This window comes from Agelaius tricolor, unplaced genomic scaffold (assembly GCF_023055355.1).
Source record: "Agelaius tricolor isolate 1412-34295 unplaced genomic scaffold, bAgeTri1.0.p SCAF_1, whole genome shotgun sequence".
In the NCBI taxonomy this organism is placed as follows: Eukaryota; Metazoa; Chordata; class Aves; order Passeriformes; family Icteridae; genus Agelaius; species Agelaius tricolor.
This window is the reverse complement of record NW_027269261.1, coordinates 20872802-20900263: the sequence shown is the minus strand read 5'-3', so window position 1 is coordinate 20900263 and position 27462 is coordinate 20872802. Positions and strand designations below refer to the sequence as shown.

Genomic DNA, 27462 nt, shown 5'->3' with positions numbered 1-27462 from the left:
AAAACCTCAGGGGAATTACTCCTCATGCAAGCCTAAAGGTAGAATTTTCCCATTCAAATCATGAGGAAGCACCTTTTTTCTTTTATACATTTTGTCACCTACCAAAACCCATGGTTTGATTCACCCAAGTAGCTTCCATTATTTTGGATGGTACCTGAAAATTCTCAGTATTTGTGCCAGTTTAGTCAGGACCATTGCTAAAGATGCTGCCATGACATTATGATGGGTAATGTACTTCCTATTCTTAGTTTCTTCATTATGGCTTTTCTTTTCAATGCTTGGTTTTGCCCTGCTGCATTTTTTTTTGTCTTCACAGCACTGTCACCTGCTGATGCAGCTCGTGCTCCAACCGCACTGAGACTTTTTGCACAGCTGCCAGTTCTAACTTGAGCTGCGTGGCCAAGTCCAGGTTGCTAATCTGGAGGATGACGTCTCTGCCTTGTGCTCCCATGCCCAGAAACTTTCTGTCTGTGGTGTGGTGTAAAATTGCAGGTTACCTATTACTGCCAGAAGTCAACACTTCAATCAGGTTTTGTTTCTGTAGCAGTTTTTTTGGTGCTCAAAATGCAACTAAAATAATCGTGCATCAATTCAGTCCTGTAGGACAGCTATTACACAGCAATTAAAGACCATTTATAAAAACAGAGTTGCTAGTTGAAATTGGTACTTGAAGTTTAGCAACCAAAAAATAAAAATTGCTTCAGTAGAAACATTTTTTGAGCTTTTCTGAAAATGTTCTTGAAGGTCAAGTGAAATCACCTACCTCTTTTTACTTTTTCCAATACAGAGAATTGAAATGAGCAAATTGTCTCTGTATGTGTGCTTATTTTACATATAAACCCCGGCCACCATTAAGAATCTTTGTTTACTGGTTGCCAACAGTGTAACATTCAGCTCCATTAGAACAACTGAAGTATAATGTTTCTTTTGAGTGTCTGGATGTCCCTCATAAAATGGGCACTTCATGCTGGTAAAAGTCCCAAATCTCCCCAGTAGCAAAATGGAAGAGAGAAGAATAAAATGGCCACTGCCTCAGCAATATATAAATCAAATTTCCTCACTAATTTTACATTAAATATGGAAGCACTATACTTAAGATGAAACGTTTTTTTTAATTTGGGATATATGAAATGACAAACTGAAGCTCACTTTATGTTCATTCTTAAAAAGAAAACTATATAACCAGACTGCATTGCCTTTCCTGAGAATTTCAGGTGCTCAACATGTATGAAAATCAAGCAGGTTTTATTGAGAAGCTTAAATTTGGACTTAGCAACCTAATTTTAGTCTCTGAAGTCTGAGTTTAATTTAATGTGACACTATATTCCTGCACAGGCCAAGCTTGGCCTCATGTTCTTTAAATAAAGCACCTTCAATTTTACTTGAACGGATGATATCTAAATCAAAGTAGAAGGTTATTTTGTCTCCATAGGTTCTGAAGCTAGAAAAAGCAGTCATGCAAATTTTCCCATTTGTACTAATTTATGCCAAAATATGTGGCATATTTGTAATAGGTATCAAGAGCAGATTAGTAAAAAATACTGAGCAGAGACCAAAAGCTGCCAACTTACTCTCCTTAGAATGTGATCTTACAGTTATTTGACAAATTCATTTAAGGTCACTGTATATAGTGGGTGAAAGACCAGTTATCAATACACTGATATGCACAAAGCACTACACCATTGCATTTTTGCTCCAATTTCACATGCACTGGTTCTTTCACAAATATAAACTAGATTTCTGTGACAATTTAAGTACAGTAGTGGTGTATCTAGGAGCAACACACCAGCACAATCCTGTGTGCCAGCCACAGGGTGTGTTCAAGAGGCGTCCATGACAACCTTCAGAAAATGCTCCACTTTCTTTGCAACAATCATTTACGGGAATCCAGACAAACTCTCAGAGAAAACAAATCTGAACATCCACTGGTTAGCTCCAGCGCTTTTCCATTTTTTGGAATCAAAATAAACATGGCATGTGACAGGCAGAGCTCCCAAAGAAGCCCAAAGGGGCTTCTTCACGAGCAATGTCTGTAGGAACAAGCAGTACGAAGAATGAAAAGGCACGGTCTGAAGTGCTAACAGGCTTCAGCCCAAGACTATACATGTTCATTCTGAGCAAAAGAAAGCAAGATTAACAAATAACCAACCTTGAATCGTCCTCTTGAAGAAAGCCTTGCAGGCCTCGCAGGAGGCCACTCCGTAGTGGTACCCTGACGCAATGTCACCGCACACCAAACACAGTCTTTTGGGCATCGAGTTCAGCATGTATTCACACTTGGTCTGTGAGTCTTCAGCAATGGTACTGGAGCAGTCGTCGTACCGTTTCCTGACCGGCCCGTTGCCCCCCAGCCCTGTGGCCGAGGGGTAGAGGGGAGGCGAGTCCAGCCCGTTCTGATGGCCATTCATGGTGGAACTGTAGCTCCCGCTGGCGTCGGAGGAGCCACCGGGGCTGTGGTGGTTGATGCTGTCCGTCAGAGAGGCGGGGCTCGACGGTTCCGTCTTGATGTACGACGAACAGCTGGAATCAATGTGTCGATCTTTGCTTGACATTCTGCAGAGAAGCCTGCAGAGGGGAGAGAGAGAAAGAAGAATGTGTGTATTAAAGACAGTGCTCTTTAAGGCTGCTCTGGAAGGGTTAGGGGCTGCACATCATTCATTCATTAGTCAATACTTCTTGTTCTACATGAAGGTAATCAGCATAAGGGCATGACAGAGCTTTGTCAAAGCTCCAGACAGGCAGTAAACAAAAACTTTAAAGAGACCAAATCCTTCCGTTGTCCCCTCCACCTGCCCTCTAGGCTACATGTCAACTTCACATCAACTCTAAATTCTGAATTTGTCATCAACCAAGTAAAAAATTTTATAATTCCTATTAGATGGCCTGGTTATTAAACGCCTTCATTTTTCCATCTCTACTTTCTTTCTGTAAATTCCACCATTATCAGAAACAAATAGTTTCAAGTTTGATCACATAAATGCTCTGCTCTGTAATTAATATTTGTCAAGACACTTAACTAAAACACATATCCATTATCTATTGATCTGATTCAAGAACTGAAGAGCAGGTCCCTTGCAATCTTTTTTTCTTCATTAATATTGCTTTATTATAGATACAGCTATTTAGTAACAAAGTAGCACATCAACGGGGTACTCTAACAAATAATTACAGCTGAACTCCATTTTCACAAAATCTAAGTGAAATGATTCATCAGCTGTGGCTGCAATTACTTTCCAGCCATTATCCTCAGACTAACCAGTAATAACTACAGCACTATCCCATATATCTACAGCTCTATAGGATCTGACATTTTATGTGCTCCATTCTTGGATTAAAAACACGTATTAGAGGAAATTTTACATATAGGTTTTGTCTTTCAGAAAGTGAAATTTTTTTCTTCTCAGTTCTCATAGTTTCAGAATTAAGCATCTGAAATAAAACTACACAGTATCTGATCCAACAAATTATTGCTTTCTACAGGGAGGACTGGGGGGAGAAAACTTCATCTATTTCCATCCCCAAGTTTTTTACTATTAACATATTTTGGGATGAACAGAGGACAAAAATAATAATTAGAAAGCTCTGATTCAGATATTATCTTCGTTTTCTCCAGCTGTGATTATGAGACCACAGTAGCAAATGGCCTATCCAGCATTTTCCTGACAGTACTCTCACAAGCTGCCGAAGTCAGATCATAGCTATGAACATTTCTTTAGAAAAACTAACTGCAGAAAAGCAACTATCCTATAGGACCACCTGGAGCTATGGATTTGTGTTTTCAAAGCAAATATGTTAAGTCCAGACAATTTGACTGACATAATTTTCTGAAGTAATTTTTGAGATCTTGTCTTCATTTTTCCACTTCTTTTTATTTAAGAACAAAAATTTTTCATCAATTTCTACTTTAATATCTGGAATCAAATTCACCAATGGAAAAAAGACATAAATCAAGAGTTGGCTTCCTTCCCAATGGGGGTAATGGAGATAAGAGCCTGACCCGTCATTAAAGAGAAGTGTTTAAGATGAGATTCACCCTAAAATCAGTGCCCATGGATTTAATTTAGACTTCTCAATTGTTGTGATTTTTACTGTAAAATTCTATTGAAAATAACAAATGTGCATATTCGGAAAACAGCCAGATTGATGTACAGAAATGTTACCATCTAAACATAAAATCAGGGCTTATTTGGGGAGGTGGAAGGAGCAAGCTATCTGGTGTCAGCAAATAAACCAAGGAAATGGGAAGGTTAAAGCCATGAAAATATCTTATTACAGTGGACCACCTGCTTGTGTTGTCCTTTCCTCAAGAACTGGAGGGGGGGAAATCCCCTTGCCAGCCTGCAGTAGCGTGTGCCTTTTCTTCTGCATCTGCTGCCTTGTAGCCGTCACTGTTAATGAGTGCTGTAATTAATAGATAGCTCTCTCTTGTCTTTCTACTTGCACTCTGGGCTAAGCACTTTTCTCAAGTCAACGTTTGAAAGAAAGCGGGTCGGCTCTGACTTACAGCAGCTCTGCGAATTCCTTTTAATTTAGAGCACTTACACCACCACTCCACTTATTACCTTATAATTACTGGACCGCTCTCACATACATTACAATCTTAGACTAGAGTAAGAAGTTATTAGGGTACTAAAACATGGTGTCTCTCTGTCTCTCTCTCCCCTTGCATTGACACTGAATTTTATACAGCTGTGATTAAGATTATCAATTAACTTCCACATTTTACCAACTGATTTTTTTATATTATTTTTCTACACACTAAGATCTTTTTATTGACTAAACATGTACTCTGTTCTTTTTTCACCTCCCTTCTGCCAAGACTCCACATGTAAAGTCTCAAAATACAGCACTAGGAGTCACTGCCTATAGTCTGTCATAACCAGCTTGATGACACATTCTTGTATGAAACTTCCATTGACATTTTTTTTAATCTAATTTGTGTAATAATGAGCCCGAATGTCACCCTTCCCATTCCTGAAAAAAAAGCCCCATTTGTAATTAATTAGCTGCTCAACTGCACGTTGTTTTAGCCAGTACAGGAGCAGCTATCTCCCACTCCAAGCAGCCTAAACCAAAATACCATCTCAGTTCTAACAAGCACTAAAATCTGATCACAGTGCTGCCTGTGTTAAAGCCAGCCTGCTGATGGCTCTGAAGTAGCAGGTTCTGGTACTGACCAAGGCAGAGCTGCTTTTGGCTCCAGCTTCAACAGTACAGACTGGACCGGTGCGCGCTGGCAAAGCGTAAACACGGTTAAAACATTAACGATTCCAGGGAAAAGCAAAAACAACAGCGCCTGACTCTGAGAACAGAAACTTTCTCAATCCCCAGGAGGTGAAACACAGACGAGGCTGGGTACTGGCTGTGGGTGGGCAACAGACACCTACGGCTTTCACTCCTTCCTTCCTGCACCACTTCTGAACAAAAGTAATTCAAGAGCCATCTAAAACGGATGGCAGGTGTGACCACCATCAAATTATCATGCTGAACATTTGGAATAATGCCTAAGCTAGATCTCTGTAAAATCCCTCCCTCAGTTCCCTCCTAATTACTACTTAGCTCGTTACACTGAAGAATTCCTAGACACCATTGCATTATGGTGTAAAACTACAGTTGGAGTTTAATTCTCTCTTCCTCTCTGTGTCTGAAATTCTACAGCTCTATTATTCAAGCCTGAAATATTCACAACTATCTATAAATTCAATTGTCAGCCAGTGGGTTTTATTCTAGACCTCACTTCAATCTAAAATTAGAGGCACTAAAATTCACATTAACTCTAAGAGGAATGTAGTGAATAAGACTTTATTTCAAAAGAACACCTTTTTGTCAGAAAGAGCTATTTTCAAGATGATGGCTTTATCTGCATTCAAAGAGAATAAGCCCAATTCCACATTGTGCTGTTAATGCAAAATTTTTAGGTCACATTGGATTAATAAAAATCTAAATTTAGTTAAGGTTTATGAATAGAAATAACATGTGTCATATAAAAACGTACAGTATTTATTTTAAAGCCTTGGTGGGGTTGTTTTTTTTCTTTACTAGATTTTAAGTCAAATAAATGGCAGTTCCATTTGTGGTGGGCTGTTCTGAAGTAAGTTTTCTAACAAGTGGGAAATCTCAGGTAAACTTTCCTTTTAGTACCCTCAGGAAAAGCAACAACAGGCTCCAGAATCATTTCCATGGCCAAATACAGGAGAAAATACATAGGGTGCTGCAAGCCATGGTTAATATGCAATATACAGCATTAACTCTTCATGTCTACACTAAATTTACTTCAAAACTTCTTCATTTAAGAAAGACCTGAAGCCAGGATCTGCTGGCAGAAAGATACAATGACAGAGCACTGCAATAGGCAACTTCTTCTTTAAAATGGCCTTAAACAATAGCGAATAAATTGTAATGCTATGTGCTTATGAAAGCCTGAATATATTAAGAATTTATTAATGCAATCACATTCATATTTCCATCTACCTGCCACATTACTAATGATATTGACAGTGCTGACACTGGCTAAATCAGTATCAATATACAAGTGGAATGCAAAAATTAACTGCATCTGATTACAGTATATAGCCTTAAGAAAGAAAGCCTCATTCCAGCTACTAGGAGCTCTTCATGTTCCATCTATATATATAACCAGTTCACAAATTTACTTTTCCCTCATCTCCCTTATTACCAATACCCAAAGGAGGCCAAAACAACATGCCAATACCTCACAATCCATGAACACATTTCACGTTTTTTTCAAGAAGGAAAAGTTCTGCTTACAGCATCATTCGCTATTCAGAGCTAGACTGGTGGTATCTGTGGCAGTAATAATTAACTACAATAATTAAAGTGACCACTTCTACTGCAGACCAACACTAAAGTCCACTTCTACCTGCACATGAAGTATTTTCTTTTCTTGGGGAGAGAACTGCCCTACATTCATAAATATCAGAATAGGTTGTTAGCAGTTGACATTTGTAATGACAGCTACAATGTGGGAGCATCAGCAAGGTAGGTGTTATTATGTACACCTAGGTACTTTTCATGCTAACAGTACCACCCATCTGATTTTACCTCCAATACCTCCAATACATGGATGTCTACCAAAAAGGTCTTTCTATCCTCAGACTTTAACTGTGACAGCCAATGCATTAAAGAATCTCTTTGTCTAAGTGGCACAGTAAGTCTGCAGCAGTCAGGAATGGAAGCCAGATCCTCGCTTTGACTATAAATACCACATTTCCTTCTAAATACTGTGCTTACTTTCAGTATCATTTTGAAGGTCTGTACTAAAATCAGCAGACAAAAAAAGTCAGCGTGTTCCAGTGAATTCCCATAATTGGTTTCCCTGACTGTAACAGAGAAAAAAACCACATTTGTGTGCAAAGAAACCAAAACATTGCTTCTCACACTGACACCCACAACAACACCTCAAGACATTCACCAGGTCCTGTTAAAGAGCTGAGTAACAATTTCATCCGAGCTGCTTTACACTGAGCATTTTTTTCTGCTTCAGCTAATTGCACTCTAGTAAAGTGGTAAAATGTGAATCACTTAGTAGGAAAATGGGCACCAGCTGCTATTGTCAGAGAATGGAGACGCCAAAGAAAAGGAAAGTGACTGAATGAAGTGTCATGTCAGAAATCAACGGTGCAACGTGTGATTTGAGAAAACATGACTACTTTACAGAGACAGGGTGTCATTATGGCATCACAGTAATACGATGCTTTGACAACTGCTGGGTCTAACATATCATCATTGCATTAAGGTGCACAGGCTTAGTTGGAGGAAGGAAAAGAAAGGATTTTTTCTTTTAATAAGAAATATGGTAAGGCCTGCTTGGTTAACCTAGTGGATGAGATTATTAATCACAAAGTATTGCTAATCTTGTCCTATGCATGCACAAACAAAACTGTTATTAGGCTCAAGGTCCTTAATAATCAACACACATGTACAACCATGTAGTAAGGACTACCCAATGCAAAACAGAAGAGCTGTGGTGGTTTGGTGGGGTTTTTTTGGGGGGTGGGAGGTTGTTAAGAAATGCTGAATGTTTCATTGCTTTTTGCAATTTCTTCGTTCTTTTATGCTGTCTTGAAACTTGCCCACTTCACCTTGGTAAGGAAAAGCAAAGCAAGCCAGTGACTCCTTCCAGAGCAGCTGTCAAAGCCAGTAGCAGCCGGAAGAGAAGGAGCAATGCTTGAAGCCATCATGTTGTTACCCGCAGTGGCCTGGGTTAGCGGATGACTGCTGACAGAGGATCCAGCTTCCCAAACAGTTGCTATTGCTCTGTATGCCATCTACCCAAGCTCTGCTGAAGCACTTCCTGCACACAAAGCAGTGCAAGACTGCATTACTGTGTGCTCATTTTTAGCTCAACAAAACACGCCAAACAAACCATTATCTCACACCCTTCAGATCTGCACCTCATCTGAGAGGCTGCACTTTGTTTTCTGTGGTGCTTTTAAAAAAGAAAAATGTTCAAGTGGCTGACTTGCAACTACTACAGACCCCCCCAAAATGAGGAGGAATTATTTAAACCTACTCACCCACCATATATAAATATTTATTATTGCTTCTCATTCTATTTCAAGTTGATTCCCCATGCTTCCTGGTTGATAAACTTTGTTAACAAGAGGGAAATGATCCTGAGATACCCCAATGTGTTGCAAATTATCACTGTTGACAGCTCCTACATTTAAGGATTACATCTGATGCAACAATGCATACTAGTGTCATTTATCTTTAGCTCATTTCCTTGGATCTATTTCAACTGAGGGTGAGCATCTCTTGTTTATAGCTCTAAATACTGTAAGTGAGCAACTGGCAAATCAATAAAACTGTTAAATGCATAATAATACTGTGTAATTACTTACATGATGTTTTGCATAATTAACTGTCTGAGGTGTTCCTTGATATAATGGATACTCGGAGTATGGAATAACCTATAAGCCTATAAAACACACCCTGTTTATACGAACAGAAATTATGTGTAAAACTCTCATTCTAATAGTCCAAATCAGGCTTTGGCACTATATGACAGAAAGCCTTCCTTTCCTGCCAAGTCTAAATCAATTCTTATGACATTACTTCATAACTAACGTGATATTTCACTGATGATGACTATTACCCTGATTACTTGGAAGTAATGTAGTAATAGCAAAAATACACTTAGATTAAACAAACTACTGCTATTTAATCAATATTATTGAGACAAACTAAGTGTTTTAATAAGTCTGTATAGATGCACTAATGCTGGTTTAATTAAATGTATCCTTAGACATGCACAGGCTCTGCAGCATACAGATCCTATGGTTTGACAGACTATAACATAACTCTTCTGAATTTATGAGGTGAAGCACTTAGAGGCAACATAATTTAAATCTTTTCAAACTGAAAAATTATTATTCTTTACATCAGGTACTCTTTTAGGAACAAAAATGAGGAATAATACTCAGAGATCTCACACCTTTGAGCCAAGAGCCAAAACACCAGACATCTGAAAAGGTGCCAGCCCTCAGTGGCACAGTTGTCCACTGTACCCAATACATGTCACTGCAACACACTGACACAAACAAACAAAACCTATAACTGAAAGGCAAAAAATAAAAGCGCATATAGAAACTGCACTACAGACCTTAATTTTTGCATGTGTTTTATGAAGAAAATATCCTATTAATTGTTATGTACTACTACTAGGCAGGCCATCACCAAAAAGTTTCCTGTGGTTTCCTACACACATGGATGTCACGTCTTTTTCAAGTAGGAAAAGTTACTTTTTCAATATGCCCCATTGATATAGTTTTCAAATACTTTAAAACAAAAAGACACAAATATTGAAGAGAAAGCAACACAGGGAGATTGCACTTCAAATCAAAATCATTCTATAATGCCTAAAGGTTAAACACAGAGGAAATCTATTGGGTTTTGTGTATATATGAAGGTCCTGATAGAACTGAAACCTTGGGGAATACTTCATATACCTACTTCATTTTTAGTGTGTCTTTAACATTGTTCTCCCATGTCTTTAACATTTTTACAGCTAGAACATGGCTGCTGTTTAAAGCTACAATCCTACCACTGTAATACCTCAGACTCACCTTCTCTCATTTACTGACTTTTAGCCTAATATTTTATATATACCTTTTTTTTTGTTGTTACAGTGCTTAACATCCCTGAAAAGAGACAGCTCTGTTGCACTAGGAGAGTTGAGATCTGTACCAACTCACACAAGGAGAATTCCCATGCCCAAAAAGTTCCAATAAAAAAGAAGATTGTCATGTGACAATCAGAATGATGGCCAAGCCTCATCATATGTAAATCAGTAAACTGATAAGGAAGAGTAAGATTTTATTAGTCCAAGTGCAGACTAACAATTAATGTCACATGCTGTTAGACAGCAAAAACTCTGGTTAAGAAGTGTTTTTCTGTGATGGAGCATCATTCTACTTGTGGTTGTATTTCAGCGGTATCAGGTGGAATCCACCTGATGTCTCCAGCCCCCAGAGGACATGGTAAAGTGTGAAGGAGTCAGCTATTAATTGTGAGGATTCTTTTTATTAAGGGAAATCAGCTGAATGAGCAAAAGAAAATTAAATGCTACATTCAGCTACTTCAAGAGATAAAAATAAAAAACTACACAAGTAAGTAAAGATTCATTCAAGAACATAACAGGCTTTCTAAAGAGGGATTATTTTGAAATGATTACAGCATCAAAAGCACTTACTTGCACCAGTCAGAAAGCCAGTACTACAGATCAGAGAAACATAGCTGTCATTCATCACTTTCCAAAAGAAAAAAGAAGACAAAAAAATGCCTTCAGTCTCAAGAGAGAGTCAAAGTTTGCATCATGGCATTTTTTACAATTTCTGGCAGCAGTTTCGTTCCATGGCTGAAAGGCAGAGTGTAGGTGTGAGCACACCGTGTACCTGTCTCCCCACCCAGCTCCCTCACCGATTTTCTGCAGATTTATAGCCCAAGAATTATAATTTGCACGCCAGGCTCTGTTAAATTGGAGAACCGATTAGAGAGAACACACCAGAAATAGTATCAGAGAGTGAGCGTCTTAGAAGACTCAGGACTAGAACTTATAAAGCAAGAGATCCTTGTCCCACCCCCTCACTCAGCTGGCTCCCAAGGTGTGCTGCCCTCCAGACACATGCCACTGGACTTAAACACCCCTGCACACACATGTGCGCTCGCACACGCAACCAAAAAGCCACTTGGGGAGTGGGGAGATGACGTTTTCCTGCAATCAGTGTTTAAGTGAATGTTTGTCCCAGTGTGTTACACCATGCTGTCAGCAAGCAGCAGGGAGTCGTTGAGTTGTTACTACATTTGATTTGACTGCCAGTAGGAAGCTTTATTTCTACCAACTGTTAGTTGCCAGCTCTACGAATCTTCTCCTAGTTTGAGGGTTTTATTTTTATTTTTTTTTCTTTTAGATACAGTCCATTATTTTTCTCTTTCACTCTGAGGACTTTTAGTGTATGGCAGTAGCATCTCCACATCTCCATGCATCACAGCAGCAGTCCCTTCACTTACACTTGCTGCCTTATACACAAAAAAGTAATTGTATTAAGGCAACCATAAGTCAATCCTGACACACATCAAGAAAGTGATTTTTGTATCTGGAACCTGAATGAGAGGAGCAAAGCTGAAAATTTACATAAGCAAACTGAAACAGGGTAATTTTATTTTGATCTTTTCTGAAAAAATATGGGATTGGACTCTGAGGAATAGATATGGAGAGAGAAGCCGGATACATTTTCCTTCCAAGGAGAGGGATTGCTCTCCAGATCTTTATGTTTCCCAGAGTTTTCAGCAGGGCTTTTTGTATGCTTGTTTATTATTCAAGTATATCCTGAAAGGTTCCTGCTCTGTCAAACAAGATCCTATAACTTTAACAGTTGTTTACAATGCTTCCTCTTCCTACACAATAATGATGATTTTGATAATTAGGATCTAATTACAATGGATCTGACAACAACTTCCAACAATGAAAAGCATCTTTAGAAAAATGAAAGCATATGCGTGAATAGTGCAAGGAGGTAGGGTGGGGGAGAGACATACATCCCTAAGAGACAGCCCGAGAACTCAGGCTGAATGGAAAAGTAATTAACACTAAAGAGCTAAAACTGTAATTAAAGAAAATTTCATTAAAGAGAGGCAGGTGATTCCACTTTCCTAAATATGATAAGGCGCTGTATAAAAATAAAATAGCAGCCAGTTTCAGTGAGTAGAGCAGGAAAGCCATGTCTTTAACCAGATCAAATTCTCGAAATTGGCTGTCAAGACGGGATTGTTGTGATTTATACCCGTCTATCAAGCGCATGAAAGAGAGAGACAGGAGAGGAAAAGAGGCAAGCTGCTGTCGCTTCCATTCGCAAAGCACCTTTAATTTCCACGGCACCATCTGTTACCAAATCTAATTCACATTGCCTCCTAATCTGGTTTAGTTCTGTAATACTAATTCTTCCACTACTCTTATGAACATCGCTCTCAAGAAAAAGCTTTGGTCCCGGGTTGATAAAAAATTGAATATTATACAGTTTAGGTTCTGGTGACTTAAGTGAAGCATGCTGCCCATTAAAATGCACTCCTAGTAAAAGGATTTGTTTTCAGTCAGTGCAGAGATACAGAATTGCTCAGATTTGAAAAAAGTCATGGGGGGAGGAGGGGAGAGAAAAAAAGGAGGAAAAAAAAAATCACGGCTGATGATGGGAAAGTAGGCTGTGGACATGAAAGCAGTGGTTGTCATAAAATACAATTGTTGTCAAGTTTAGTCACTTTCAGTACTGGCTAAAAAATCACTTTGTCACGGTCTCATATTGAAAGCCTGAAACTGTATTTTTGATAAAGAAACTAAAGGAGTGAGATGTAAGTTTCTACGAGGGAGAAAACATTCCTTTCAAATTATGAGATGAAAATATCTGTAGGAAACCTAAAAGGTAAAAAAAAAAAAAAATTGAAAGAGCTTTAAAACAGTCTCTAGAGTGCCACAGTCTTACCTTTAGCTATGTTAGGATGACAAAAATCCCAATCACTTTTGCAGGACTTGAAAATGAAATAGGGGACCAGGCCTTTTCTGTGGCTAAGTGCCCTCAGACAGGGAGTCCCTCAGGGTTGACTCAGCTTTCCTGGTTCCCACACAGAGCTCTCTGACCAGATCACTTGAAATCAATACACAAACAAGGAAAAGGATCTAGGCAAATATTGTTAATCATAATGTTATGGTACTATTTATTAATAATGATCTGTAACTTACTAATTTTTAATACATTTCCAGAGAGTGCCCCTATCTCACTCCTACAGATGCACAAAACAGAACACAGAAAGGTGAAGAGTTGGCAAAAACTGCTCAACAGAACAACATCAGGGCACAGGAACCCTGTCATGGTTTGGGAGAGTTCCAATCCAGTCCATTTTGTTTATTTTCTAAAGCTTTGATTAAAACATGCTTTGGAAGTTTGAATATTTATGTCTGAGAAGGGAACTTGCCTTCCACCTCCAAAATGGGACCTTTGTTGTTTTGAAATATATAAGGGGTTTTTTTCCTAAATGGAAATCTTAATTAAATTTCCTCTTACTCCTAATTTAAAATGTTTATTTTTCTGTTGAATTAATCTAAATTTCTTTGTGTGAAGCCTTTCCAAATGTAAAGCCTATGGCAAGAACAGAACTAGCCAGCACACAGGGTAATGTGTGAGCAATGCGTAGTTGTGAATAGCCCAAGGTTTTATGATTGGGGTGGGGAGTTTTTTAAGTATTTGCAATGAAACAGGCAGACAATACCAGGAAAATAAATACTTTGATAAACTATTTACCAAATACTTCACAAATACAATTTATCAGAATATCTTGTTTTCTACAAAATGTGAAAGGGAGTGCTAGTTTTCATTACATGAAAGAGGAATGCATAAAAAAAATGTACTATTCTTTGCCTAAACAAATTTTTAACTGCTGTGAAACAGCCATGAACAGAGATGTCAGTTCTAAAGATGAGCATGAATTCTGAAGAAGACTCCTCCTCTCTGCTCCATATCACTGCTCAATTCTCAAAGTGTTTAAATTGTCTGGGTAATCTTATAAACAGTGCTGGGTTTGTTATTTTAATGGGTATAGTAGCTAGAAAAACAAAATCAAATTTGTTCCAAATACAGCACATCTGCCATTCATTGTGGGTCAAAACCTTGGGTACAGGGGAATAGACCCAGCAATTCTGAAGCTCTGCAGATTTATACCAGCTAATGGTGTTATTCCCTAACCCAGCCTGTGACTTCAGAGGGTCTAAGGTCCTGATACTCTTGATACACAAGATGCAAGTGGATTACCATAACCTACTGCACTCAAAGAAAACCACACTGACATGCAAGGACTTGGAGAGCACAGCAGTCTATTTATTTACTTGAACTAAAGCATTGGAGTGATATGAACCCTGTCTGTTAACACACAACATTTCTATTTCTACACCATGAAGCCCTGTAAGAGTTTTAAGTGAAAACTGTAAGAAAAAAAAATCTCTTCCATTGGACTCTACTTTTTCTTTGTTGAAATATCTTGATTCTGGAAGCACTGGAAATAGAAACAGACTCAACAAATGGTTTAGTATGTTACTTGGGTGTGGTACTGATGACCAAATTCATCACATATTGAGATAAATCAGAGAATTTATAGAAGTAAAACCTATACAGTTTAAGTCTTTTCTAGTCTATCTTGGATTTTTATGTGTGATTACAGATTTTTACAAACAAATAAATAAACCTTTGGCTTTTCACAATTCCCTGTTCTTCACATATTACTATGTGCAATTCAAATCTATCAATGCCACTGGTTTACATGTCAGAGATTTGCCTCTGGTATCTGCAGCAAAGGTCAGGAAGCAAAGGCTTTCACTTTAAAAATGTTTGCATGACTCCAGAAGTTGCCAGGATAAGCTTCTCACAAAGTCCTGACCCTGTTTTTACTCTCTTAACTTTTGCCTTTTCTTTGGTGGGAGTCACAGGGAGAAGAAGAAAGAAATTCAGCATATTCCAGAAAAATCATCTAAAGTAATAAATATGTACCTGCTCAATTATAACATGTACAACAGGGATGTTGCTACTTGCAATTATAAAGCACCTGTATCAATACACTGCAATCATTACATGCTTCACCTGTGGCCATCTCTTCTGGAAAATGTCTGCAAGAGGCTTGTCCAAGAAAAGCTTTACATGAAGAGATCAGCATTAATTACTCCACATTGCATGCTGCAAACTTCAGCGGTATTTTAATGACATATTTGCTTCAGTTATTTTACCAGTATTAAGTCTAGATCAAATATTTATTTCTAGTACAGCTGGAAGTTCTGTTTAAGCTGACTGTCCTTGGATAAGCAGTGAAAGGAAGATTGGCCTGAAGAAAGGCCTGTGGCCTGTGCCACAAATTTAGTGTGACATTCCACCAGCAAATTCAAGTAAGTAGAATGCATCTCATCCAGAGAAGTTTTGTGCCTCACCAGTTTCAGCTCAGGTTCAGGATTCTCATCAAACCAAGGATCAGCCTTGATCAGTTAACAGGATGGCATTAAATGATGATTTTACCAGATTGGGAATCAGATTTTTTTCCCATGATGGAACCGAGATCTGGAATAAGAACCATTTCACTAAGCATCTGCTTAGAATATCCACCAAATCTGCTTCACTTCTTCCCCAGTTCTTAACACAGTAGAGGCTCTGACAGTAAATCTCTGTATTAGTATCACTTTATGGAATGAATAGCCTGGTGTTCTGAAAAATAAATTATGAGCAACCAAGATAACACCAATATACTCAAGACTTTAACTGCCTATAGTTGGAAGCTAAATAAACTGAGGGTGCTTGTGGAGATCAGCATAAACACCTAAAAGAGGCCACTCTCATCTATCCCTGGACGGCTGCATCATTCTGTAAAATCCAAAACGGGACATCAACTGAAACATCCGTCATAGGACAACAAATAATGATAGCCAAATGATGGTGTGGGATTGGCTGACTGTACATTATACAGGCATGGTTATCCTACAGGTTGCATTAAATATGAGAGCCTGAGATTTATGTTATGGGTGATAAGGCCAAGAATGCTGTAAAAGTGAAAAAATATGGCAACCATATGCAGTACATCACTACCAGGATAATTATTTATATAAAAAGTTCCCATTCTTACAGTTCCAACATGTAGGGATAAAATTCATATATTCAAAGAAGACATAATAATAACCTGTCAACTTGTGGTGATGGATATGTTTTTAATCCAAATGACCACAGTATCCACTCCAGCTGTCACACAAGGACACATAAAATTGAATTTTTCTTTCATAATTCTTTAAGTTGTAAGGGAAAAACATGGAAGCATGATAAGTGTCTCATTCTGGTGGACAAATGGACAGGCAGTAGTAAAATGTATGAATAAAAGGCACTGTTCCTTCACTAATGCTATTTTCACTTGTTAGACACTGCAGTGCAGGCCCAGGGAATGTATTCCTTCCTTTTCAAGTATACCCCTAGATAATCTGAGTTATATTCCCTACAATATGAGACTGCAATAAAAAGACTTAAGAAGGGTATTACACTATTTAGCTCTCATTCGAAAGCAATCCTGCACAAAGTGGCACAAAAGCAGTATTTTATATACATCTTAATGACTTCAGGTTTGTGCCCACAAAGGTCCCCTATTCTTAAACTCTCTGCTGCTGGGAAGGAGTATCCTGTATATTGTAATTTTTTAAAATTCACTCAATCTGTGGCAGAAGTTCCACAAATCTATCAGATCCTTCCAATGCAGAAGGAAAACTACAGAGCCTGTTCCTGTATCCTCCACCTGCAACACACACAAACGCACCACTCATTTGCCACTTATCTTCCCCAGCCTACATTTTTCCAGGGGTAAAAATGACAAAGAAATTTAACCAAGTTAATTTTAAGTGCTGAAAATGTAGGCAGACTGCTCAGTTATTTCATTTTAAAAAGATCTTCATTTTCCCATCTGTGTTATGGCAATTTTATTACACATTCGGCAAATTTACAGTAACAAGATGTTCCCCTGACAAATTAATCACTTTCCAAGCATTTTATCATATAAATAAAATATCACCTCAAGAGAGAAAATCAGCTCAATCAGTTGATTTAACCCATCTTTCAGGGAACTCGTCTGAAACAGATTGAGCGCGTTTTTTCCGAAGAGGGACTGCGCGCACAGCCTCCCGCACTCCCAGCTCATATGGCGCGGCTTTTCCAGCAGAAAACGCTTCAGACCCGCTGATAGGATGCAAGATTCTCCCTGTAAGAACTACCTTCCAGCAATGACAGATCTCCTCTGGGAACACATAGAAATTCATAAAGAACTTGGTAAGGGTTTGACTGAGAAATGACATTTTTCCCCTTAGATCACTGATAATAACTTCTACAACATTTCTCTGGTGTTATTATTATCATAATGTAAGAGAAAAATATATACTGTTTTAATAATCTGCTCCAGTGTTTTAAGAATCTCACAATAAAATAGCACAGGTAAAACTCCAACCAGTGTTGCAGCTGATGACATGATTCTTCACTTGGCTTTTTAACATTTCCCCTGTGCTCTCTAATCTCATTCTGGAAAGTAAATTTTGCTTTTTGTGAAAAATAAGTGACTGGCAGCATTAGGAATGCAATATATGCACAGAAGAGAAGTGCATTCAACTCAAGTTTTCCCAAACTAATCCTTAAAACAACTCAATGCCTTTCTGGAGACAATCTGTCACTAAAGCAATTCAACTCCTCTGCCATTTAACCTTTCTCCCTTTGCCCTGCTCTCCCAGATCTACCTTCATTCAGAGACTGCCAACAAGTATAAACAAGAACAAGGATGACAACCTCTCTTTATATTAATAGAACCTAAAGTTGTTAAAAATTTAAATTTAATTTAGCCAGATGTGTTATTTTTTAGCAGGAGTTAGTAGAATCAATATAGGATTTTTGTCATTATTCCATTACTCTGAAGCAGTATGATAGTAAATCATCCTTTTGCTGAAAGAACCACTCCACCAAGACAACAGATACGTAATCCTTACAACATTATTATACTCTCCAATGAGATATCTACAATATCCTCTGCAACAAAGTTCTGAGTGCCAAAGACAAGAGAATTCAGGCATCAAGACAGGCTTCTCACCCCCTTTATTCCCTCAGCAAAATACTGACTTCACCTCCCCAAATAACAACATGTGAAAAATGCATATAACAACATGACTCACTCACAAGCAGGGTAACAGCAGCATTTTGGAATGCAATCAAATAGCAACATAAATGCTAGGAATTGCTACATAATTAATAATGCTGTAAATAGGCATATTAGTACTAGAAGGCCTCAATATTAAAAGATGCAAGCTCTATACAACTCTGAATGACTTGTGAGCTGTCAGTAAAGAATGTTTAGAGGAAAAATTATGAACATACAGGCAAATACAGAATTCCCTATCTTGTATGTAATCTTTTACCTGCTGAAACATTCCTGGTTTAGGTACTTTTTTAAAAAATTACTCTCAAAGGTCATGAAACACAAGAAAGAATTCTGAACATAGGTCAGAACGACTTCAGGTCTTCAAACAGATGAAAACTCCAAGCAAACAAAACCCAGCAAAAATGGGGGGAAAAAAAGCCAACACAAGACAATTAATTATAGTACTTGTTAAATTTTGTTCTTTTCTAAACTGGAAAAATCTAAATATTTGTTTCACGAGATGCAAATGAACCTGGCCTGCTGGAAAGAGTTTATTATCCTTTAACCCCTTCCTTCAAGTACCATGACAGGAAATGTACTGCCTATATCAAGTGACTTGGGCATGCAAGCTTTTCAGCATATAGTCCCAAAAGTTGTTTCATTAAGAAGCACCTTCTTCACCTTCCGATAGAAAAAAACCCCACATTCTAAACTTGAAATATAGAACAGGAAAAAATGTTTATTTGCAGTGTTTAACAGAACTATATTTTTAAAAGGCTTGGAGCACCAGGAACCCTAAGTCAATGGAATATATCCTGTTCTCAACCAGTACATACAATCAGCTAATTTTGCTCTAAACTGAAAGCAGTGCTTTCTTTGAGCACGCAATGTGACATTCAAACTGTGCCAAGAGAAAGTACAGGGAGAAGACACTACTTTCCCCTCACTTAAACCTTTTAAACAGAACAAAATTCAGGCAGAGTGGTTATCAGGACTTTGAATCCAGCATCCTGCCAGATCACTGACAATCCAGCTGGCAGTGCAGGCACTGTGGAAGCAAATGAATTTGACTCCATGCTGTAAAGACACAATTGATTTCAAGATTCAGCTCACCTGGTCACAGAATCTGGCCAGCATTTTAGAAAAACTGCTTTGTTCAAACCAAAGCATAACAACACACAGCCATTTGCAGAATGAAGGGCAAATCTCACAGACCTCACAGAGGGTAGAAAGCTCCAGGATGAGAGGGAACCTCAGAGAACGCTGGGTGCTGCTTATTTAACCAAAATTCCTACAAACATCCATTTATTCTGGTAATATCTAACTGAGGCAGCGTGTTCATTTGGTACTTCTTTCACAGCTGGCTGGTGGGCAAGGCATTTAGATGCTTCAGCCTAAATGTCCATGAGATATACAGAATTTCTTTAATTGACTTTCAAATTTAAAATTTACCTGTTCTTTTTAAAATTGTGTCCTTGCAGTTCTGAAGTAGCCACTAATCCTTTTATACGCCATAAAGTATTTCCATAATTTTTTCTCCCTTCACCACAGCACATACACTGTACTCCTAAAATTATTTAACAGTGGAATAACTCTACAGAAAGAGTAAGAACTCAAAGACCTAGAAAGTTAAGAATCATAGTTGATGTTGCTTTCAAAGGCTAAATGAATCTTCATTTAATGGCAGGGGGAAGGAAGTCACATTTTAGATCTAAGATGGATATGCAAACTGACTCAGATACTTTAAAACCATCTCCAGGATGTCCACTTTTGCAAACAACACCTCTTCAATCTGAGGAAGATACAGGACACCGGATCTTTTAATTTGGAAGATGACAAAGTGGATTACTGGTTAGTTACACGTGCCAGTAGGGTGATCCATTACCATGGACGCTCTACTGCGAGTACACCATGTCTCCTTAATAGTAGTTAGAGCCTTATTGGCTTAAAAAAAAAACGTAAAAAGGGTTTTGCATGTGAATTGAACTTAATAGGTTTGACATGGACTAACCTTAAAGAATCCAATCCACTCAAATCCCTTTGAAGGCTGCAGCTGAATTTCATGCAAATCTTAGAGAAGTAGCCAGGCTGCTGGGATTTCAAGATGCCGTGTCCCTTTCTTCTGCAGATCTAAACCCAGGCAAAACAATGACACAAAACCCTCCCACAATTTCAAGGATTCTTCGTAAGATGATCCTGGTTTTGTTCTTTAGCCCAGGGAAGTGTGACATTTAAAATTTGAAAGCAAGAAGAATCTGACATCAGGAAACACACTGGAGTAGGAAGCCAAATCTGTTTTTTTTAAACACAGCACTGGACTAATGTTTCACACATAAAAAAAAAAAAAATCTGACATGGCATGACTATCATTAAAATGCTTAGACCAGAAGGATGGAGATGAACTTTTATGCTCAATGCACTAATGATTTTTCTTTTATAAAGATAATTCAATTTAAGAAATAAATTATCCACCATAGTCTACATCTTCTGGTGGTCATTTTGAAATTCAAGCAAGCAACTTGAAAATAAACCTATTTATTTTTTAAGGCCGCTCTGACTATAAAATTATGCTTTCTTACATAATTCCTTACTTTTAATTTCCATTTAAAATATTTTCAAATATTTAAGTGTTCTATGTATATTTATGTAGGCAGAAAAGCAGATATATATTTGTCTGAGTAACAATATATATACACTGACAGCTGGAAAATTATTTGTTTGATCACCGGATTTAATCTTCACCTGATAAACATGAGAGAATAAGAAAAAGGAAAAGCATTTGTCAACTGCTTTTCCTCTTAGAATAAAGTACAGATGACTACAAATGTAACTATAACCAAATCAAAACCACACAGTGTGTATAAAGCACTGACTATGCAAAGCAGTTATAAATTCTTGGTTAACAAAGGGCACAGAAAGCCCTTAAAGGAAATATTTTATTTCTGCTAAATTAATACCTAAAAGCATTACATTTCATCAGCTTCACTTAGGTTTAAAGTCCCCAAAGATTCTCCTCCTGAAACTGGCTATATTTTATGTGCAAACCGGGCTGAGAGCTATCTAAATCTAGATAAAACTCATTGGCTTGTAATCTTCACAATGATCTATACATCTAAATCTATATGCAAATCAAATGCTCTCATGCATTAACACATTCCAAAGCATCTAGGAGTAAGAGAGCGCTTTCTCCCCCTCACAACTCCCCTCCTTTGCTGCTCTCCCCCTCTCTTTATTTACACTAGCTACCTAAATAATTCACGCTGCCTCCCTTTCAGGCTGAATGTTGCCGTGCTGGAGCCCGCAATGAGCTATTGCAGGAAGCAGATGGACACACGAATGCAGCAGGTGGGACAGATGGCAGCCCGCCCTGTCTGACGCTGCCTGCCTCAGCCTGCGCTGCCTCTCCCTTCCAGGTACATTATCATCAGTGCAGCAGAAAGCAGCACGCTCAGGGAAAAAACCCTTTACATACAATACTGTGGGAACTAGTTAAATAAATGACCAGATGCTTACTTGCTTTCTTAACCAAAATGTAATTTACTTAAGAGTGTGTAAGGCACATTTCCCCTCTCTCTCCCCTTAAAGGAGAAAAGTCTATCTCTGTTCTCCAGCAAGCCCCTGAGTGCTCTATATAAAACAAAACAGGCCTGAAATCTTAACAAGATCTTAAACTCACAACTTCACAACAAATTTTGAGTCTCCTTCTGTTTCCAAATACATCTACTATTTCACATGTAACTGGTCTCATTTTTTTATATATAAATCTATATATTTTCTAGTACATGGTCACAGTTTTTAGATGAAGTCTTAATACCTAGTATATCTACAGTGAAAAGCCTCAGTTTCTATCATGTTTCTTGACTGAATGTCTTCAACCTATCTTAAGAAATATATAGAACTACTAAGTTTATTAAAAATATTTGACACTGCTAGGGAAAATGCAAACAAAACCTGAGGCAGGAAGTCTGTCTTTGACTGCAAACTTAACAATTTCACTTGATGCTTTCCTCTATGGAACACTGGGCAAAACATACTGAAGAAGACACCCAAAATTATAATACATGCTTTAAGCAAGAATATAAATTAAAAAGAAAGAAATCTGGTGACACATCTGGCAGAGTTTGACTGGCACCAGTATCATTGTACCACAGAAGTTGCCCTTTTTATACAAAATGTATGCTGTCCAAATAAGCAAAAGCAATTAATTTCATTTTCTTTTTCAAGTCAGCAGGCAACTAATACAGGATATTAAAAGGACCATTTTAAAAAACCGTATTGCAAAAAAAGCATTAAATGTAAGCAGTCAGTCAGATGCTCTGTGCAATCCTGTACTATCCAGATTTGTCTCTCCAACCTCTTTACCCACCCCTTGTGCTATGTAAACACCAGCAGCCTGTGCTCTTCCTTGGTCTGTCTTCCTTCCACAGCGCTTTTCCCTCTACCTCCTCCTCATTAACTTCACCTTCCCTGAGCTGACATAGATGAAACCACCCATCTCTCCCTCAAACACCCAGGAGATTTCTGCTGATCTACAATAAAACAGCCCATACTTCCTTGTTAGCCTTTCTTGGTATGCTTAAATTGAAGATACAACATCACACACAGAGATTTTATGCAACTACATATGCACACATTCAGAGTAGAGGTGTACTTGCCACATTAGAAAAGTATGTCATGCCCTTTCTGCAGCTTTCATGAATTTCTTTTATTTATAGTCAGCAAAGTCCTTGAATAGGAATTACCTACGTATTTACACACTGTACACCCAACACAGTAGCATGACAGGGGCCTCTACATTTCCTTAATATAGATATTAAGTATTAGCCAGGTGCATTGTATGGAATTGCAATTACACTCAACTACTGAGTCAAAAAATCATTTTGGTGGGTTTTTTTTTGGTTTGGTTTTTTTTTTTTTTCCTTTTAATCAGAATAAGCAATTCCATGATGTTGAAGGCAAAAGAAAAAGTTTAAGTTGAGACATGTCCTGTGTGATATTCTGCTTCCCCTGAGCATGCTGGTATAACTGGAAAAAGAAACTGACTGTAAATAAACCTGCATGGGTAAATGAGAACTGGTCCAAACTGGCAAAGGAAACCTGAAACAAACAAGAACTTATCTCTTCAGGGATTTAAACACACTCATTAGGGACTCAAATAATAATAAACATAATAATACAGCATCTAGTTTCATCTGGTCCAGGGAGAAGACATAGCAGCACTGTGAAAAGTCTATTCTTATTTATTTCTGACCTGGCAGAAGCCAGGAATTACAGAAAACCTCAAGGGACAGACTGCTTTCATGGGATACCCAGACTGATTCTAAGGCCAAAGAGGTTAAGCACTTAGGATAAACTTTGGATAAGCAGCACAACTTCTGTATGCTTATACGTCCTAACTGAAAATCCAGAACTTCAAGGTTTTATATTACCACCTCTGAGAAAAAAAAAGAAAAAAAAGGGAGAGCAGAAAAAAAAAATTAAAAGATAAAAAAACCTAGGGATCATACATGCAAACTCATAAACCTATGCAACAGATTTTGGGACCAGCAAATTCTGGAAATGGTGAACTATGTACTACTAGTACAGAAAAGCATTTTGAGCTATAGTAACCAGTTTACAACATCACAGAGAGCCAGTAAAAGCAGTGCACTTTACAAATGCTATCACACAAGTCATTATTTCAACCCAATGATATAAGCTGTTTTCTCTACAACAACAGATGAACAGAACTCTGAACATGCAGGAACACCCTCCTTAAAAATAAACCTCTGAGCCACCAGCAGGTTGCCACAACAGTAACACGCACATTACTGGAGCAGCAATCCCAGAACCACACTTGGATTCAAAATGTATATTATGTTGGTAAGCTTGTTTCGCTACTGATAATGAATTAATACATTGGAAAATTAGAATTTCCCAAGCCTTCTATTTTCATTATCAAAACTCATTGTTGAAATAATCATGTATATTCTCAGCACTGAAACTGTGTACTTAACTCTGTGTGTGAGGGAAATGCAATAAGAAAGAATGAAATCTTTTTTTTCATAAGGTTTTCAGTATATTTTCATGGAGTAGGTATTAAAGCAATTGGTTTTAATGATGAATTTAAATCCACTAATTAATAAGGTAAAGCAACTACTTCAGGTATTTTAGAAAATAGATTAATTCTTGGCTATTTTCTGCTCTCAAACAAACCTACTCAATTCTCTTCAGATTTAAGCTCTGAATGCAAAACTCCTGCTTGGGTAATGCTTGCCAGTGCCTTGTGTTCAACATGCACAAGCAAAGCTCTCATCCTATCCCAACGTTTCCTCTCAAAAATCAGACCTGTACCTCTCTAAAAGGGTGTACAGGGATGTCCTGAAGCAAAAGGAGCCGACTTGCAGAGGTGTATGTGAAGACATGATCTGGACCCTACAAGAGCAGCTATGGTTCATAAAAGCACTTCAGAATAAAAACAACCAAAGCAAACAAAAAAAACCCAAAAAATACCACCAACAAAAAAAACAACCCCAAAAAAACCCAACAAAATCCCACATGGGTAAATATATCTCTGTAACCCGGCAACTTGCAAGCAATTAAGGTGATGAAAGGAGACTGAATGATTAAGAAAACTTTATTCTGTTCTATGAGAAAAGTAATTGTCAATCTCAATCCCATAAGTACATCATAGGAAAGAAGACATAATTGTACTTAAACTGGACTTGATATAAATACCATGAAGTTCATTTTCAAAAGGATCAGATTTTCCTCAGAGCTCTGCAAACAGATCTGATGATTTTCCCTAAGGCTGAGTTTGCAAACTTACAAAAATGCTTACCAGTTCAGGAAAAATGAGTTGTGGTTTTTGTGGGATAGTGTTTTGGTTCTGGAGGGGTTTGGAATTGAGAGTCTGGAGATTTTTTAATTTTGTTATGAGTTTTTTTGCTGAGGGTTTTTTGGATTTGGATTTGGTAATTTTCTTTTGTTTTGCTTGTCTTTTGTTGTCTTATTTTTCAAATGAAACTATGTATATAGTGTAAATGCAGCTTGATAGATTCCAATCTCTTCTCAAATCTGTTCCAAGAATAATGGGAAAGAGAAAAATACTTATAATACAGAGCATAAATGAAGGCAGATGTTGATGTTGAATGTAATGGATATAATAAATACATGGTTTTAACAGCTCCCAAATATGCAAACACAAAGGAATGGAAAAGCTGCCTTTTAAAAGGGAAGGTGTACAGAAGAAAGAAGCAGACATTAAACCCTAAATTGCAAAGGTGTAATTTCCAAAAGACAGTAAAATCTATACCTCCTCCTCTATGTCAATGACTAAGAAAGTTTAAACAGTGCAGGCTGACATTCCATCCTCCCATTCCTCCGCTTCAGTTTTGAAGCACTAACTTTGAACACCTTGACATTTACCTCTCTCCCTTTCCTTTAACAGTAACAGAGGTGCACTCTTAAAGGAGGAAAAAGTGTCTTTAAAAATCTCAAAAGCATAATAATTCTTGTACTTATTCCTTTGCAGCTGAGCAGAGCCATTTACATAGTCCACTAAACACTGTTTAGTAAACACGACAAGAGTGCTTCTAATCTTACTGCCCTTGTAAAACCAAGACAGGGGTTCTGTTTTTAGTGCACACTCTGGTTCAGCATTTATCCTGTTTTATGTTGTTCACACCTGCTGCTGACTAGCAGCCTGCTGATGGGTTGTGGTTTGTGCCGCTCCCAGACAATCCTCACCAGCTCCAACAAAAAACTTATCACTGATGTAGAAACAAAAACCCAACTGCTGTGAAAAAACTGTAAAAGGCAAGAAAGACCTGACATTCCTGCTTCCTTTTCCTTACTCCACTAATCCCAACTGTTCAAATTTAAAACCAGCGTTCAAGTGCACAAGCTTACATTTAGTCCTCATGCCTAGCTTTTCTAGGAGTTCTTCTCCAGACAGCAAATCTTAGAGACAAATGTCATGGACACAACCTTTATAAATATATGCTGTGTAGGTGTAATTCACCTTTTCCTTTGTGCCTAATGAAATAATAGGCTTTGCTCTAACAGAAGTACTGAATGCTGATAATGCATCCTTTTGTGAACCTTTACAGGAACAGGCTTTTGCAGATTCAAAAAAAAAAAAACCCCAAAACTTCCTTCAACATATTTTCACATGAAATTCAAGATGTTACTGTTGTAGAAATCAGGTTTTGTTTCTTAATCACAACACTAATCTACACACAAGCATTAAAAAAGAAAAAAGGCCATGAAGTCATACCTATGACTTCTTTTGTACAGAAAATGGAATGCTTTATCCAAGACAAAAATGGATTAAGGAAGAGGTCTGAAATTACAAAGCATTTATAGCCAAGGAGAATAAGAAACTCAAGAGAAGCAAAATGAAAACAGAAATCTTTTGTTTGGTGAACACGTGGAAGCAAAAGGTGCATTGAGATCACGGACAAGAAATCATGTGCATATTTACCAACTCAGAGACTGAGATGAAGGCTCTGTTATCTACAACAAAGTTTTGCACCAGAAAAGTATCTAAAATGGAGGGCAGTACATGGTATTTTCACACCCACTTCATGGTACTCTTTATACAACTCAAAAAACATAAAATATTGGAGATATTGTTTGGAGAGCAAACTGTCTCCTTTATCCTGTTATGCCACCTTGGCCTATTTCTTTCTACAAAGAGAAAAATGCTTTCTGTCCAAAAGCCAAGTTCCTGTATCTCTTAAATACTACACAAACCTTTTCATAAATAAAATGTTGGTTGGAGGCCAGACAAGGTAATTCTCCATCCATTAAAATTTATTTTATATCCCATAGGCAAAGACATGCTGAATGACCCTTGGTGATTTCTGAATTCTGCATAGGAACACCAGGGTGTTTCAGCATATATATAAAAAGGTGACATGTATCAAGCAGACATATGTATTCCACATTGCAGCTTTACATCCCAAAATTCATCTCCAGAAACAAACCAAGATAAATCAATCTTTATGTAAATCCAGCATTTCAACCTCTCTTGCAATTCAGATGTAAAACCAAAAAAAAAAAAAAAGGGGTCAGTCTCACTTTGTCTTACCATCTCCATTTGAAGGATTTCTACCTCCTCTTTAGGCAGCCCAAGGCTGAAGATATGGCATAATGCCAACACTGCTTTTAAGCTCACACAGAAAATATTATGGGGTAATCTTAGTATTTCCTGGTCACACTCCCTTAGGCAACTCTATACTGGTGCAAATGTCACATCCTGGCAGTGAGTCCTTG

General features: G+C 37.8%; 1 protein-coding gene across 10 annotated transcripts in view; it reads right to left on the bottom strand.

The window, feature by feature from the left end:
- Window positions 1-27462, bottom strand: part of ESRRG (estrogen related receptor gamma) — a 373125-nt gene that overhangs the window by 120546 nt on the left and 225117 nt on the right. For all 10 annotated transcript variants that reach the window (XM_071426017.1, XM_071426012.1, XM_071426010.1 and 7 more), the window contains one exon: window positions 2150-2565. In XM_071426017.1, coding sequence (XP_071282118.1) covers window positions 2150-2552 — 403 coding nt within the window. In that variant the 5' untranslated portion in view covers window positions 2553-2565. The remainder of the gene's footprint in view (window positions 1-2149; window positions 2566-27462) is intronic.